This window comes from Euleptes europaea, chromosome 14 (assembly GCF_029931775.1).
Source record: "Euleptes europaea isolate rEulEur1 chromosome 14, rEulEur1.hap1, whole genome shotgun sequence".
Classification (NCBI taxonomy): domain Eukaryota; kingdom Metazoa; phylum Chordata; class Lepidosauria; order Squamata; family Sphaerodactylidae; genus Euleptes; species Euleptes europaea.
In genome coordinates, this window is record NC_079325.1 from 52224573 (window position 1) to 52241336 (window position 16764).

General features: G+C 48.3%; 1 protein-coding gene across 1 annotated transcript in view; it reads right to left on the bottom strand.

Annotated features, from left to right (window-relative positions):
• The window catches only part of FPGS (folylpolyglutamate synthase), a 43988-nt gene extending 27878 nt beyond the window's left edge, over nucleotides 1-16110 (bottom strand). Inside the window, exon 1 of the mRNA XM_056860535.1 lies at nucleotides 15940-16110. Within this exon, the coding sequence (XP_056716513.1) occupies nucleotides 15940-16110 (171 nt within the window). The remainder of the gene's footprint in view (nucleotides 1-15939) is intronic.
• Between the last annotated feature and the right edge of the window lie 654 nt (nucleotides 16111-16764).

Genomic DNA, 16764 nt, shown 5'->3' on the forward strand with positions numbered 1-16764 from the left:
CCTGGCTGAGCCGATCTCTGAGACTTACTTCCCCGATTTGTAAAACGGGAATAACGAGGTCAAGTCGCAAGCTCACATCAAGAACTGCACTTGGGACCAGAGAGAATATCCTGCATGCCACCCACGGCTACCTAACCCAAGCAGGAACCAACAGGGTTCACGAGCCAAACGGCCAAAGAGGCTTCTGGGACAGCAGTTGGTTGCCTGGTAAGGCCTCCTTGTAAAAATCTTCCCAGGCGACTCAGCTGCGCCTGCCATTTCCTCCCGGCCCCAATTTGTTCCTCCTTCGCTGCTCACCTTCCCATCATCCTTCGCCTTCATCTCTTTATCCGAAAGAGGGTCAATGATATTGAACGTCAATCTGACATCACCAGAGCACCAGATTTTAAATGCTCATTGAGTGCGAAATATGTGGTGGCCCCAGCAGCCTGTCTGTCCTTGCTAGAGTTTAACAGCATTAGAAGAGCATTTACCTTTGCAAGGTGTGCGGCACTTTCTGTCAGGCTAAGGGCCTGACACTAATGCTCCCAGGCTCCTGACCCAAGCAGGCCAGAGTTTGGCTCAGTCAGGGCTCTGGTCATGTACTCCTGGTTCCCATGCCTATGTGCAGTATCTGCGTGTTATGCCTATCCTATTTACCACATTCACCCCAGCTGCATAGATGTGTTATGTCTATACCTATCCTGAGAAAGCTTATCATGTGTTGTAGCTGCCTGTGTACTTTGCCCTATCCATCTCCAAAGTCTGAACTGTATTTTAACCCTGCATCCTTGCCTTGCTTCCTCATTAGTAGCCTTCTCTGCCCGAAGGCAGCCAGCTTCTGACTTTGTCCAATTTTGCTCCTAATAAAGTCTAAGCTGCTTCAGAGCCTTGCCTGATGAGTTTTGCTTGCAGGAGGCTAAGGACAAACACCCTGAGTCTGACACTTTCCTCTGCGGTGCTGGAAGGTAGATTTAAGCAGATTTCGCGCACAGAAAGGCTGTGCTCATGTCCGTAGGGTGACATGGAAACAACGGAGCATACGTTCTTGAGATGTCCTTATTATAAGGAGGTTAGATTTAAATTTTTAAAGCCTCTGTTGGATGAGATTTCTGATGAAATTGATAAAATTAAACTGGATTTTCTGTTAGCGGACAAAACCCACCAGATATCATGCCAAGTAGCCAAATTCAGCCTTTCGATAAGTAGGATGGGGGGGGGGTGGAATTAAAGCCATCACAGGTTTAAATGGTCTTAAAGGGTTGAAGCTTGCATTTTTAAAAGTTTTAAGACTCAAATTACATTGTCATTGGATTGATCTGTTGCTTTCTTTTTCCTTTTGTAATACTGGTCAATGACCATAATAAAGTGATGATGATGATGACGACGATGACTATGACGACGCCTTCATCTCTCCTGACCCAAGCTTCACTTCCCCTTCCCCAGCAGTCGCTGCACGCACTCCATTCGGCAAGACCTGGATCTGATGTTTCTTAGGAAATAAAAACCAACATTTTCTGCACGTCCTACCTTTTCCCCTGATTGGAGCGTAACACTTCCCCTATGTTAAAAGAAGAAGAAGCCAGGTGCCTGCCTGCACTGTAGAGCCAATACCATTGTCGCCTCTCTCCACCAGTCATTCCTCGTCCTTTATCTTTCTCCAGCTAAAGTTCCCTGGGTCCTCCCGAGGGTTGCCAGGTCCCCCCAGGCCAACGGTGGGGGATGGGGGGTAAGGTTGCCAGATCCAGGTTGGGAAACTCCTGGAGATTTGGGGGTGGTGCCTGGGAGGACAGAAACCTCAGTGGGGTGCAATGCCATAGAGTCCACCCTCCAAAGCAGCCATTTCCTCAAAGGAAACAGATCTCTGTAGTCCGATCATGAGCTGTAATTCCAGGGCATCCCCAGGCCCCACCTGCAGGCTGGCATCCCTAGACCTCCCCAACTGTAAAGGAAAATTAGGAACTGGGAGATACAGAGAAAAGCTGCCTCCTGCACTGCGCAATGACCATCCTGTCCTGTGCAACAGCCATCTACACCAGCTTTTCCTGTCCGCTGGTGAAGGAAATTCTCAGCAGGCAGAACCACTATGCAGTGAGAGTAACATGAAGCCAGGCTCTCTGAGCCCAATAAACTCTATCCTGAGATTTAATGTAAAGATGTGCACATAGTTCATATACTCACATGGGTCGCGAACACAGGAAGCTGCCTTACACGGCATCAGACCCTCGGTCCATCAAAGCCAGTATTGTCTACACAGACCAGCAGAAGCTCTCCAGGGTCTCAGGCAGGGGTCTTTCACATAACACATGAAGCTGCCTTGTACCGAATCAGACCCTTGGTCCATCAAAGTCAGCACTGTCTACTCAGGCCGGCAGCGGCTCTCCAGGGTCTCAGGCGGAGGTCTTTCACATCATCTACTTGCCTGGTCCCTTTAACGGGAGATGCCGGGGATGGAACCGGGGACCTCCTGCACGCCGAGCAGATGCCCTACCACTGAGCCACGGCCCCTCCCCAAATATCACGTTCTAAAGTGCTTGAAGGGGGCAGGGAGAAGATTTACCACAGAGAGATTAAAAAAATAAATGCGAGACTGACCCCAAACTCACCTCCATTTCTCCTTCACTGCCTTATTCCCCAGAATCGCCCTAAGTTAAAATGTCTCCCAAGACAGTGAAAGGAAGAGAAAAATCCTGCTAACAAAAGAAAAGGCAGCCAGTAGGACTGTGGTAACAACTTCCCCATGATCATGCCTCATTTCCTTCTTGACCGTTACTGGATTCGACACACAAATTATGTCTCTCCGCAACGTTACGGCTTCTCCTGTTCGATGGGAATTAAGATTCAAGCCACTATTGATTGAAAGAATTAAAGCTCTTACAGCAGCTTCAGCGAAGTTGCTTAATCAGCGGGTCAAAGTTTATTGGGAAAGAGACCAGACATTTTGCGGCAAGGAAGCAAGAGGAGAGGGCCTTTTTCTTCTCCGGACAGGCCGGGGAGGGGGGAATGGACACTTGTGGGGGGGAGAAGGCAAAAAAAAAGGGCAAATTCCACGCTGGCTCTAGTTAGACAAGGAACAGAGAATAAAACTGATGCTATCATACTGCCCTTGTACAAATCTATGGTGAGACTACACTTGAATTACCGTGTACAGTTCGGGTCGCCACACCTAAAAAAAGGATATTGCAGAGCTTGAGAAGGGGCAGAAAAGAGCGACAAAAATGATCAGGGGGCTAGAGCAAGTGCCCTATGGGGAGCGGTTAAAACGCTTAGGGCTGTTTAGCTTGGAAAGAAGGCGGTTAAGTGGAGATATGGCAGAGGCCTATAAAATTAAGCATGGTATGGAGAGAGTGGACAGGGAGAAGCTTTTTTTCTCATAATACTAGAATGTGGGGTCATCTGCTGAAGCCGGAGGGGGAGAGATTCAAAACAGATAAAAGGAAGTATTTCTTCACACGATGCATAGTTAAATGGTGGAACTCCCTGCCCCAGGATGTGGTGATGGCTGCCAACTTGGAAGGCTTTAAGAGGGGAGTGGACATGTACTTGGACGACAGGGCTATCTATGGCTACTAGTCAAAATGAATACTGGTCATGATGCACACCTAGTCTCTCTAGTATTAGAGGAGCATGCCTATTATGTTCAAAAATTTTTTTTCAGATTTCAAATTTCAAATACCTTTATTGACATAGTACAATCTGCAGGATATAAAAGGATAAAAGTTAAAATAAAATTAATATAAATCATTCCTTAATGTTGTGATTTTACGTTCGACTAGATTCCCATCGGTTGACTGCTATCGTCAGAAATTTTGCCCCGTTTTCGGTTGTCCTTCGGTTGTCTTTATCAGCTAATTGTTTGTGAAGTATTTTCGTAATATTTGAGGAGAAGTTCAAAACTATAGGTTTTATGAGGTTTCCTCGTGGGGAATCATAAAGATGGCAGTCCAAAAGAATGAGAGACAGGGAGTCAGGACATCCTACGCCACATCTGCAGACTCTTTCAGCGTAAGGTGTTTTCAGGAATCTGCCACGGAGGATCGCTGAAGGCAATGAATTAGTCCTAGCTTGCATAAAGACTTTCCTGAGTTTAGGATTGTCAAGACGGTCCAGGTAGTTTAAATGGAAATTAGGTGGAAGTCCAAAGTATTGAGGTGAACAAACTGGTGGCGTTAAAGGAAATTTGCGCTGGAACTCATGATCGACTAGTCTTTGTTTAATTAGACTTAGGATATAACTCTCGCTGGACAGAAGCAGGGAGTCCGGGTTGATGCATATGGGAATTTTCTTTTTTATTTTGATTGTCTATTCAGAGCATTCAGTCCAGTAGGGGTATTCTAGTAGGTATTTTAACAGGGTTGATTCCCCCGCATGATAATGGATCCGTAGCCAAAATTTTATGGCAGATGACCAGGCCCTAGTTGTTACTAATTTTTGATTTGTTTCGGAGCAGACAGTGAGATAAGAGACACAATTTGGGAGCCCTACAAGATGTCTGAGAAAACGGCCTTGGATCCGTTCCACTTCATCTGAGTAGGCATGAATCCAAATTGGCACAGCGTATAGCAGTTGTGACAATACTTTCAGATTGAAGATTTGTAGTGCTTCTGGGATTTGTTGGTTCTCTTGATTGTAGAAGAACCTTACTATGGCTTGTGCCGAACATCTGGCTTGGTTCACCGTGCGTGTTTTGTGCTGTGTCCAGCTTAAATTATAGGTAAAAGTCAGACCTAGATATTTGAAACTCTTGACCTGTTCTAAGGTGGTGCTGCCGACTTTCCAATTATAATGTCTCCAGGTTTTGGCAAAGACCATAATCTTTGATTTTTCTGCATTGATGGTGAGCCCATTTTGTTGACAATAGGCAGTGAAGGCCAGGAGGTATCTTTTAAGGCCAATTGGAGTCCTGGCCAAGACTGCGGCATGGTCGGCACACAGTAGCACGGGAGTTAGATGATCATTCAGTTTAGGCGGATGGCCGTCTACCTTGTCAAGAGCTGTAGCTAGGTCATTGATGAACAAATTGAAGAGATGAGGGGCCAAGACACACCCTTGCCTCATGCCTTTTTTGACTGGAATTTTTGTTGTTAGGTCACCATTAGTGTTGAATTTAACCTGACAAGTTGTCTTGGCGTACAGGCGGCGTATAAGTGCAAGGAGACACTGGACTATTTTCAGTTTTTCCAATTTCTGCCACAGGAGGTCTTTGGGAATTGTGTCAAAGGAATTTTAGGTCAATAAAGGCCACAAAAAGCTTCCCCCTTTCTGCTCTCATATATTTTTCGGCTAGTGACATTAGAATGAGACAATGGTCCAGAGTAGTTTTTCCAGGTCTGAAACCAATTTGCTCACAGCCCAGGATGGCTTGGGAAGTTATCCAGTGATTCAGTTTCTTCTCAAGGTGTTTGCCATATAGCTTCCCAATAACTGATAGTAAACTGATAGGGCGAAAGTTTTCCGGTAAGTCTGGCACACCTTTTTAAAATATGGGAACGATTATTGAGTTAAGCCACGCCTCGGGTAAAACTCCATAGTGGTTTAGTATAGAGAAAAAGTTTGCAAGAGGATGAGCCCACCAATCTGCTAAATTTTTTAGCAGTTCATTTGGGATGCCATCAGAGCCAGGAGATTTGTGTTTTTTCAGTCAGTTAATTAATGATAAAATTTCTTCGGTATCAACTGGAGGCCAAGCTGGGATGGAGGATGAAATTACTTTGTTATTGTTAACCAAAGACTGTATAGTCGTTGAATATATTGGTATAATGCTGGACCCATATCAATTCGGAGATGTTTTGACTTAATGTTTTATCAGAGCGTTGTAAAACTTTTTTTTTCTGGAGAGAAGGAAGGAAGGAAGGAAGGAAGGAAGGAAGGAAGGAAGGAAGGAAGGAAGGAAGGAAGGAAGGAAGGAAGGAAGGAAGGAAGGAAGCGTTGTAAAACTTTTGTCACACAGGTCCAGAATTCTCTTGTGATTGGATTTTGCTCGGTCAGGAGTGATGCCCATTTCTGATCAGAGTAGTTTTTCTTTTTCAGTGAAATCAGTTTGCTGTAGGTTGATTTAGTGTAATAATATTCCTGCTAGCTGTGGTAGTCTTCTTTCTGTCTTGCATCATGGAATTTCCGACGTAGGTCCTTTTTCTTCTGGAAGCATTCTTGATCAAACCAGGTAAGTGGCCTGTGAGACTTTGCTCTGGTTGTTTGCGCTAAAGACTCTGTTGAATTCACCTTTATTAATGTTAATGGGAAAAGCATTATTGACTATGGGCTGTGCTCCCCTTGGTTGGTGGCTAAAATAAACTCATTTCAGGTCAAACCAAGAACAGAAAGCGATCTCGTGCCAATTCAAATATCTTTGAATCTTATGATCAACACCGCAGATCTGCAACAACTGCACAGAGACCTGCAAGAAGCCAAGTCTCCAGAGAAAGCTCTCTATGCCTACAACTCTATTGTATTATGTTAAGATGCTGTGAAACACAGACAGGATGCTGCTGCAGTCATCTTGTTTGTGGGCTTCCTAGAGGCACCTGATTGGCCACTGTGTGAACAGACTGCTGGACTTGATGGGCCTTGGCCTGATCCAGCATGGCCTTTCTTATGCTCTTATGTAAAATATATAATTTACATAAAACAAGCAGGCAGCAAACAAGAAACGGAAAGAAGGAGAGACAAAGGCCATTTTATTCCCACTTCCAGGAGCCAGTTAGTTGCCAGGCCTAGCAAATGCTCAACATTCTTTGGCTCCAGAATCTTATCTGCTGTGGACTGAAAGGGTGCCAAACTGGGGGGGGGGGGCAGATAGAAGGTCTCTAGCAATGTGGAACCCTACAAAATAAGTATCCCACCCAAGACATCCAAAAATCACCACCAAGGGCTATGCGCATACGCTGCTCTGAAGCCACTTGTAATACCCAAACTACACACCTCCACTAGCCATCATCCACAGGGGCCCAGTAGCAACCACAGCAGGGCAAAGGGAAGCACAGTCCTCCTTTCATAACTAAAACAATCACTTGTGAGAGTGTGTCAAAGGATGTTCCATCTCTGAGCATGATTCCTAGCCATTCCCAACGGGATGGAGGGAGCCGAAGTCCTGCATTCCCCCACTAGAGATGACCAGCTCCATGCACGGTTGTACATCATAAGAAGACCCCTGCTGGATCGGACCAGTGGTCCATCACCCTCTCACACAGTGGCCAACCAGTTCCTTTGGAGGTCCAACAACAGGGCATCGAGGCCAAGACCTTCCCCTGATGGTGTCTCCTGGCACTGGCATTCAGAGGTTTACTGCCTCTGAACATGGAGGTTCCTTCTACCATGGCTAGTAGCGACTGAAAGACCTAACCTCTATGAATCTGTCTTTTATAGCTGTCTATGCCTGTGGTCACCACTACATCCTCTGGTGGCAAACTCCACATTTTAATCACTTGCTGTGTAAAGAAGAATTTCCTTTTGTCTGTCCCATCTGTGGTGGGAACCCCTTATTTCAAAACGTGTACCCAAAATATTGTATGCCGGAATATCCCAGGGAATTGGTTCTTGTAGGTTATCCGGGCTGTGTAACCGTGGTCTTGGTATTTTCTTTCCTGACGTTTACACAGCCCGGATAACCTACAAGAACCAATGAACTCTGACCGTGAAAGCCTTCGACAATATCCCAGGGAATATTTCCTTCAGTTCTGTGTGTGTGTTAAATGCCGTCGTCGCTTCCGACTCATGGCGACCCTATGAATCAATGTCCTCCAAAACGTCCTATTTTTAACAGCCTTGCTCAGATCTTGCAAATTGAGGGCCATGGCTTTTTAGAGCCATCTTATTCCTTTATAGAGTCCATCTTTTATTGGGTCTTCCTCTTTTCCTGCTGCCCTCAACTTTTCCTATCATGACTGTTTTTTCTAGTGACTCTTGCTTTCTCATAATGTGACCAAAATACGATAGCCTCAGTTTAGTCACTTTAGCTTCTAGGGTCAGTTCAGGCTTGATTTGACCTATCACCCACTGATTTGTTTTTTGGGCAGTCCAGGGTATCCGTAACACTCTCCTCCAACACCACATTTCAAAGGAATCTACTTTCTGTAGCAGCCAAATATTCTGCTGCAATCTAAAAGATCAGTAGTTCAAGCCTTGCCTTCACCACAGACTCACTGGATGCCCTTACGGAAGCCACAAATGCTCTCTCACCCCGGCTGTGATATGGGAAATACTGACCCTGGCCTATTTTACAGTGCTGCTGTAAAGATTACCAGATAATGTGCACAAAGCGCTTTCAACACTGACAGCACAAGTATTATTATGATGGCTTATACCCAAATAGTATGATGCAACCAGCATTGAGCACTTTCTAAAGCCTCACGGATTTCAGCAGGAGAGGTTCATAGCTTGATCCCCATGCACATTTACGCAAAAGTCAATCTGTGTTTGCAGGGGCTTAAATCCAAGTAGATAGGCAGAAGACTGCAGAGTTAAGCATAGAACACTGGAAGCTGACAAATTGCAGAAAGAAAAGTCACACACTCATTTTTATTAGAACTACCCATAATATTACAACCTAATGAGCATCACAAAATGATGTATTTAAATTCTGTTTTTCAATTAATATAAACCTAGTGATCAAGATCAAGTTAATTCATGCCATCATATTCCCTATTACTATGTATGGGTGTGAGAGTTGGTGTCAGGTTCTAGGACTCCGTTGCCTCTCAGGAATCATCAACTTTACTCCAGACGTTAGCAGAGAGTTTAAAGTAGAATTTATTTGAAAGGAAGGGTACAGTAACCTAAGAAACACAACGTTACAATGGCGCCAAATCATTTGGAGGGTATTCTTATAGAGTACACAAGCTAGCATGTTTACAAGTAACATCTTTGAAATGCAAAACATCAGAGGTTCCCCAATACCAAGAGAGAGAATTCACACCTTAAGATCAGAGCAGGATTACAATCAGGAAGTCACTTTGAAGTGGAGATCTCTCGAGCCTTTTGGCTGTTGCCTCTTCCTTCCCACGGGAAGGAGAGATGAAACGAAAGTCACCTCGCTATCCAGGGTCCGATTGCATGCCCTCGCTGACACTCCGCCTCCCCAAAGGCCCCCCCTCCAGATTTCCTGGTTTGTCCGGGTAATGGCGATGGAAATCCGCTACAAGGGTTGGAGCCTGTACGTGAACAGTGGACACCCACTCATCGTGACTGGAATTTAAATGTTTCCAACGCACAAGATATTCCAGTCGGCCCCTGCGCCTCCGAGAATCGAGCACCTTGGAGATTTCAAAGTGCCGTTCGCCCTGTACCATGATGGGAGTTGCCGCTTCGGGTTCGGGGTGCCATTCTGGTGCTTGTAGAAAGGGTTTTAGTAGACTCACGTGAAACACCGGGTGCACCCCTTGTAAGGATTTGGGTAGCTCCAGCTCTACCGTAACCTCATTGATAACTCTGGAGATAGAAAATGGGCCCACAAACCGTTGGCTCAATTTTTTACACGGGCGTAAAGACCTGAGGTTCTTAGTGGAAAGATACACCTTTTCTCCGACCCTCAATTCCCACTGAGGTGTTCTGTGTTTGTCTGCTTGTAGTTTGTACCTATCTTTAGCCTGTTCCAGGTTTTTTACAAGCCAGGGCCAAGTGTTCCTCACTGTGTGAGCCCATTTAGACACCTCGGGGGGATCGCCTTCTGGCGGGGTAGGTACAGCCCCTAATGGTCCAAAATCCATTCCATAAACTGCTTTGAATGGGCTCACCCCGGTTGCAGAGTGCACCGAGTTATTGTAGGCATATTCTGCCAGTGGCAGCAGATCAACCCAATTGTCTTGGTGATAATTAACAAAACAACGCAAATAACATTCCATCACCGCATTAACCCTTTCGGTCTGCCCATCCGTCTGGGGGTGATAGGCAGATGACAAACCCAACTGCACACCTACAATTCCTAAAAACGCTTTCCAGAACTTGGACACAAACACGGAGCCCCTGTCACTCAGGACCTTCCGTGGAAATCCGTGCAATTTGAATATGCAGTGCACAAACAAGCGAGCCAGTTTATGTGCAGATGGCATCCCTTCACACGGCACGAGATGAACTTGCTTAGAGAAAAGATCCGTGATTACCCACAGGACAGTCTTCCCCTGACTGGATGGGAGGTCTGTTATGAAATCCATCCCAATCACTTGCCAGGGTGCCTCGGGAGTTTCTAGGGGCTTTAATAATCCCGGGGGTTTTCCCATCAAACGTTTACTAGTTGCGCACACAGGGCAGGATTTGATAAATACTTCGATGTCTTGGCGCATCCCAGGCCACCAAAACTGTCTTCTTATTAGGTGTAAGGATTTAGCAAACCCAAAATGTCCCCCTATTGTTGAACTGTGGCTCCGTTCCAATATCTCCCGCCTCAGTTCCCTGGGCACGTAATGTTTGTTCTTACAGATACCGTTTTTGTCCGTCATCTGGGACGGGATAGATTCTTCCTCCCGCTCCCGTTGAAGAGCCTCCCCCCACCTTTTCTTGACTACCTCCGGGAGGCTTTCTGGAACTGCCCAGAGGCGGGGAATGGCAACATCCGACCCCGGCAAGGAGATGGGTATCAGCCCTTCAGCCTGGTCCCTTCGCTCTATTTGGGAGTTTTCCCCCCCCTCCCCAGCGGTTGTGGTTGAAAGTTCTCCGGGGACTGCTGGGGATGAGGAGGTGGGAGCGACCACATCTCGAGGGAGACTCGAACTCGAGTCTTGTGCCGCCGCGCGGCTTTGTGCTCTGGTCAGAACTCCTGCACTATTCCCCTCTGGAGTCAAACCCAGGTGTTCCCGTGTGAAGAGAGAACCCACCGGCCGCTCAACCTGACACTCATATTGCGGCATGCGAGACAGTCCGTCTGCTAAGCAATTTTCTTTCCCAGGCATATGTTTGATGGTAAAGTGAAACTTAGAGAAAAAACTCGCCCAACGTACTTGTTTGGCGGACAGCTTCCGCTGACCCAAAATCGATTCGAGATTCCGATGATCTGTACAAACCACAAAGGGCTCGGCCGCTCCCTCCAGGAACTGTCGCCAAACCGTGAGCGCATGTTTAATTGCCATGGCTTCCTTTTCCCCAATCGGCCAGTTTAGTTCAGGACCAGAGAACTTCTTAGAAAAATATGCGCAGGGTCTAAGCCTCCCTTGATCATCCCTCTGAAGGAGTGCGCCTCCCATCGCCTTGTCCGAGGCATCTACCTGTAAAGTGAATGGCCTGGAGCAATCTGGGTGCGCCAGAATGGGTTCAGAGGTAAAGCGCTCCTTAAGAGTTTCAAAAGCCGCCTGACACCTGGCGGTCCAAGGTACCTGGTATTGTGCAAAGGTGGCCCCTTGCCCCTTCCCTTTGGTTTTAAGCAAATCAGTAATAGGCAAAGCTATTTGAGCGAAATCCTGAATAAAATTTCTATAAAAGTTCGCAAACCCCAAAAACTGCTGAACCTGTTTGCGAGTTCTGGGAGGTTCCCATTCTAACACTGCCCGCACCTTCTCCGGATCCATGCTTAACCCTTGTGGCGAGATCACATAACCCAAAAACGACAATTGGTCCTGGTTGAATGCACATTTTGATAACTTAGCATACAAATGATTGTCCCTTAGACGACGCAACACCTCCCGCACCAATTCCCTGTGCTCTGCGGGATCCTTGGAGTAAATGAGCAAATCGTCTAAAAAGACTACCACACCTTTAAATAGGAGGTCGTGTAGAATCTCATTAATTAATTGCATGAAGCACGAGGGCCCCCCAGACAGACCGAATGGCATGACTAAAAATTCAAACAACCCATAACAACAAGAAAAGGCTGTCTTAGCTTCATCCCCCTCCTTGATCCGGACCCGGTAGTAGGCTTCCGCCAGGTCAATTTTCGAGAAAATACAACCCTCCTGTAACACACTCAGGAGGTCTGGGATTAAGGGAAGGGGGTAGGCATTAGTTTCAGTAATCGCGTTAAGCCCCCTATAGTCTACACACAGTCTGAGATCAGATGTACCTTTCTTCTTCACAAAGAAGCAGGGAGAAGAAAATGCAGCTTTGGACGGTCGTATGAAGCCCCGCTCCAAGTTCTTGTCCAGAAATTCTCGCAGCACTGCTTTCTCTTGAGGACTCATGGCATAAACTCGGGCCTTGGACGGTTTAACGTCCTTAATCAGTTCGATGGCACAATCCGTAGTGCGATGAGGAGGCAATAAGTCACAGTCCGTCCCCTCAAATACATCTGCGAAATCACTATATTCTGGGGGCAACGTGGGTTCCTCCAAGGCAGCGGCGCTTCCCCCTTCGCCTCCGGGTAAATCATCCCGGCTGTGTTTTTCGCACTGAGGAGCTCCAAACACCACCCGCCTTTGTTCCCAGTCAATGCTCGGGTTATGTCCCGCCAACCAATTAACGCCGAGGACCACCGGGTAGGAAATCTTAGGCACTACCGTGAAGTGGATCTGTTCCCAGTGGTTTCCCACCCCCAGCCACATCTTGCGAGTGTGCAAATGAACCGCCCCCCCCCCCCGCAGATCACTCCCATCCATTTGATGGAAATGTAAGGGCTGGTCCAGTTCTCGAGTCCCAATTTTCAGACGTTCTACCACCGCCTGATCAATTAGGGTCCGGGAGCACCCGGAGTCCACGATAGCCACAACGGCCACCGGTTCCCCCCCTTGGGGATTTCGTAATACAACAGGTATCAGCAATGTCTCTCCCTGGTCACTCACCCTACATGGAGCCGGTTTGGTTTCTTCCAAGGGTGCCCTCTGTGCCGGTTCCCTCACAGAAGGCCGTCCTCGTTTTTTGCCGGTGAGGGGCTTCGGAAGCTATCTCGGGTACCATGGTTGTGGAGATCTGATGAGGTTTCCGCTTGCAGGGCCGCCGCCCCCCGGCGACCGTTCGTCCCCTCCGCTCTCCTGTGCTCCAGGTTCCGAGGTGGTGTCGCCTCCCGCTCTTGTGTCGCCCTGTTGCTCGTCCCTTCTGACGGCGTGTTGGTACATCTTGCTGCAAAATGACCCATCTTCCCACACTGAAGGCAAGCTCCCTCCCTGAACCGACGTGCCCTGTCGAGACTGTAGACTCCTCGATGTCTTCCCTCTCGCCGGGGACCTGCTGCGCTGTCCCCTCTCGTGGGCGGGATAGGGATCGTCTTCGAAGGACGATCCTTGGAGAACTGGAGGGTAAGCTTGCGGTTCTCCACTAGAGCTGCCAAATTTACCCACTCTTCCACTGACTCTGGATCTCCCAGAGTCAAACAGCCATCCAGCACTTCCCACCGCAACCCTTCGCGGAAGTGCTGGACCTTTGTGGCCTCACTCCACTCCCTTATCTTGCACGACAAAGATAAAAAGTCCTGTGCATACTCACTTACTGAGCGGGTTCCCTGCTTCAAACGCCGCATGGCAATCTTTGCCTTTTCCCCCCGGTGGGGGTCTTCGAACCGGCGTCGCAGAGCGCACAAGAACTCATCCAGGGATGCCAAAACTCGGGGCATAGTTTCTGCCGCCGTCACTGCCCACTCCACTGCCTCCTTCTCCAGCAGGCTGATCACATACCTGACCCGAGCTTCTTCCGAGGCAAAGGTCTCCCCCTGGTCCTTCATAAAGCCGGAGATTTGGAGTAAGAAGTGAGACAACTGTGAGCTGGACCCGTCGAAAGATACCTTCAGGTCTCTGGCCGTAGGGCGTCTGGGCGTGGGAGCCTCCCCAACAACGAGCGGCCCTGCAGTCGGCCGTGAACCCGTTTGGGGTTGTTGCACGGGCTGTCCAAGCCCCCTCACTGCCCCTAGAACGGCTGCCAGGTCTCGCTGCAAGGTATCTAGCTGAGTCTGCAGGTCCCGATTCTGCAGAACGAGCATCTGATTCTGTCCGCGTATCAGAGTGGCCGCTTCTGCAGTGAGGGTCGGGGTGTGAGCGAGCGTGGGGTCCTTCCACCCTTCCCCTTCTCCATACCAAGCGGCCAGCGGTCCCCGGTAGAAGTCGCCTCCTGGTTCTGACGCCGCTCTCTGCCGCTGCCCGGTCTCCGAGAATCGGGGGGTCCACGTCGGCCTCCCAGGGACATCGGTAGGCCCGGGTGGGCGCTGCTCCGGGGTCGCTGCTCCTTGACCAACCTCAATATCAGCGGGAGTCTGCCGAAGCTCCTCTCCCGCGTTGAGCGGGACCGAGGGTGGTACCGACATCCTAATACTACTTCTAACCCGAAAACAAAAAAGGTTGGGATTGTAACGTACTGTCAGGTTCTAGGACTCCGTTGCCTCTCAGGAATCATCAACTTTACTCCAGACGTTAGCAGAGAGTTTAAAGTAGAATTTATTTGAAAGGAAGGGTACAGTAACCTAAGAAACACAACGTTACAATGGCGCCAAATCATTTGGAGGGTATTCTTATAGAGTACACAAGCTAGCATGTTTACAAGTAACATCTTTGAAATGCAAAACATCAGAGGTTCCCCAATACCAAGAGAGAGAATTCACACCTTAAGATCAGAGCAGGATTACAATCAGGAAGTCACTTTGAAGTGGAGATCTCTCGAGCCTTTTGGCTGTTGCCTCTTCCTTCCCACGGGAAGGAGAGATGAAACGAAAGTCACCTCGCTATCCAGGGTCCGATTGCATGCCCTCGCTGACAGTTGGACATTGAAGAAAGCTGATAGGAAGAAAGTAGATTCCTTTGAAATGTGGTGTTGGAGGAGAGTGTTACGGATACCCTGGACTGCCAACAAAACAAAACAAATCAGTGGGTTCTAGATCAAATCAAGCCTGAACTGACCCAAGAAGCTAAAATGACTAAACTGAGGATGTCATATTTTGGTCACATTATGAGAAGTCAAGAGTCACTGGAAAAGAACATCATGCTAGGAAAAGTTGAGGGCAGCAGGAAAAGAGGAAGGCCCAACAAGAGATAGACTGACTCAATTTGCAAGATCTGAGCAAGGCTGTCAAAGATAGGACATTTTGGAGGATACTGATTCATAGGGTCGCCATGAGTTGGAAGTGACTTGACGGCACTTACACACACAAACCTAGCGAACAGTTAAGGATATTTTGAAAGCTTCAGTGGAGAATTCTTTATGTACACCTCTCTTCCACTGCAACCCATAAGCACTTTGCCCTGGGACGGGTGTCTTTAAAACTTCAGCAAGCAACACATTCAGATAAGTAGAATTACATTTCTTGTAACATTATGTTCACTGATTTTGCAGCTTAACACTGAGTAAACAGCTTTACAATTGGGTAGATTTTTCAGTGTATATTTATGCTTGTTCTGCATACATCTTGTGGATTGAGAGAGCCTGTACCGGCTAAGAAACACACAGGATCTATGAATGGCACTTTCCATACAACCACACATACGTCCATTCAATCACATGTCAGTCAACCGCTTTACAACTGGGTAAAATTTTCAATGTATATTTATTTTCAGTATATATTTTCAATTAATTTTCAATATATATTCTGCATACATCTTGTGGCCTGAGAGAGCCTGTACCGGCTAAGAAACACACAGGATCTATGAATGGCACTTTCCATACAATCACACATACGTCCATTCAATCACATGTCAGTCAACCGCTTTACAACTGGGTAAAATTTTCAACGTATATTTATTTTCAATATATATTTTCAATTAATTTTCAATATATATTCTGCATACATCTTGTGGCCTGAGAGAGCCCGTCACCGGCTAAGAAACACACGGGATCTATGCATTTCCATTCAATCACACACGCGTCAATTTCCTGTAACACATTCACACACGTGCATATTGCACCCGAGTTTTTCTCTGCTACGCGGGCGTATGAATTACCCGCGCGCGCGCGCACATCCCACCTCTGCCCCGCCCCGAGCGACAGAGAGAGCACCCAGTGCGCGCGCGGGAACGCACCCCCCGCTCCCTTCTCGCCCCCACGTGCGTGCCTCTTCCCGGCTGATGCAACCTGGGCGCGCGGCGGCTGCAGCAGTCGCGGGGCTTGCAAAGGGCTCCTCACCTGGTACTCCATCCTGGGCGCGCGGGCCGGCCGGGCGCTCAGCCAGCGGCGGGCGGCTGCAGCAGCGGCGGAAGCAGCCCTTGGAGGAGGAGGAGGAGGAGCCGCCGCAGGCGCCTCGGCCAGCAGCTGCAAGAGCGCGAGCTGCACGGCGCGGACCCGGCGCGAGCCCATCGCAGGCGCCTCCCAGTCCCTGGGATCTGTGACGCAACGCCGCGGAGCGCGAGGCGGCGGCGGCGGCGGCGGCGGACACGCCCCCTGGGTTCTCCGGACCGCTCAGTGCGCAGGCGCCACCACGGAGCGGGCGCCGGCCCTTTTCAAAGGGGAGGGGGGATAGAAAACGAGCGAGCTCCGTAGAGGGAGGCGGAAGTCAACCGCCCGCTGCGCTTCCGGCGGCGGGCTGCCCTCACGCCCTCGCTTCCCCGATATAAGAAGCCCTGGACTGAGCTTCATCTCGATTTTTTTTTGTTTTAAAGCAGACCCTCGAGCTATGTGTGATTCTAGTCTTATATTGTCGAAGGCTTCCACGGTCAGAGTTCTTTGGTTCTTGTAGGTTATCCGGGCTGTGTAACCGTGGTCTTGGAATGTTCTTTCCTGACGTTTCGCCAGCAACTGTGGCAGGCATCTTCAGAGGAGTAACACTGAAGGACAGTGTCTCTCAGTGTCAAGGGTGTAGGAAGAGTAATATATAGTCAGAAAGGGGTTGGGTTTGAGCTGGGTATTGTCCTGCAAAAGTATTGTCCTGTAAGTATCAAGATAATGTGCTAATGAGGGTATGGTATGTTAATATGGAACCATTGTATCCTGAAGTGATCTGTTAATGTGTGT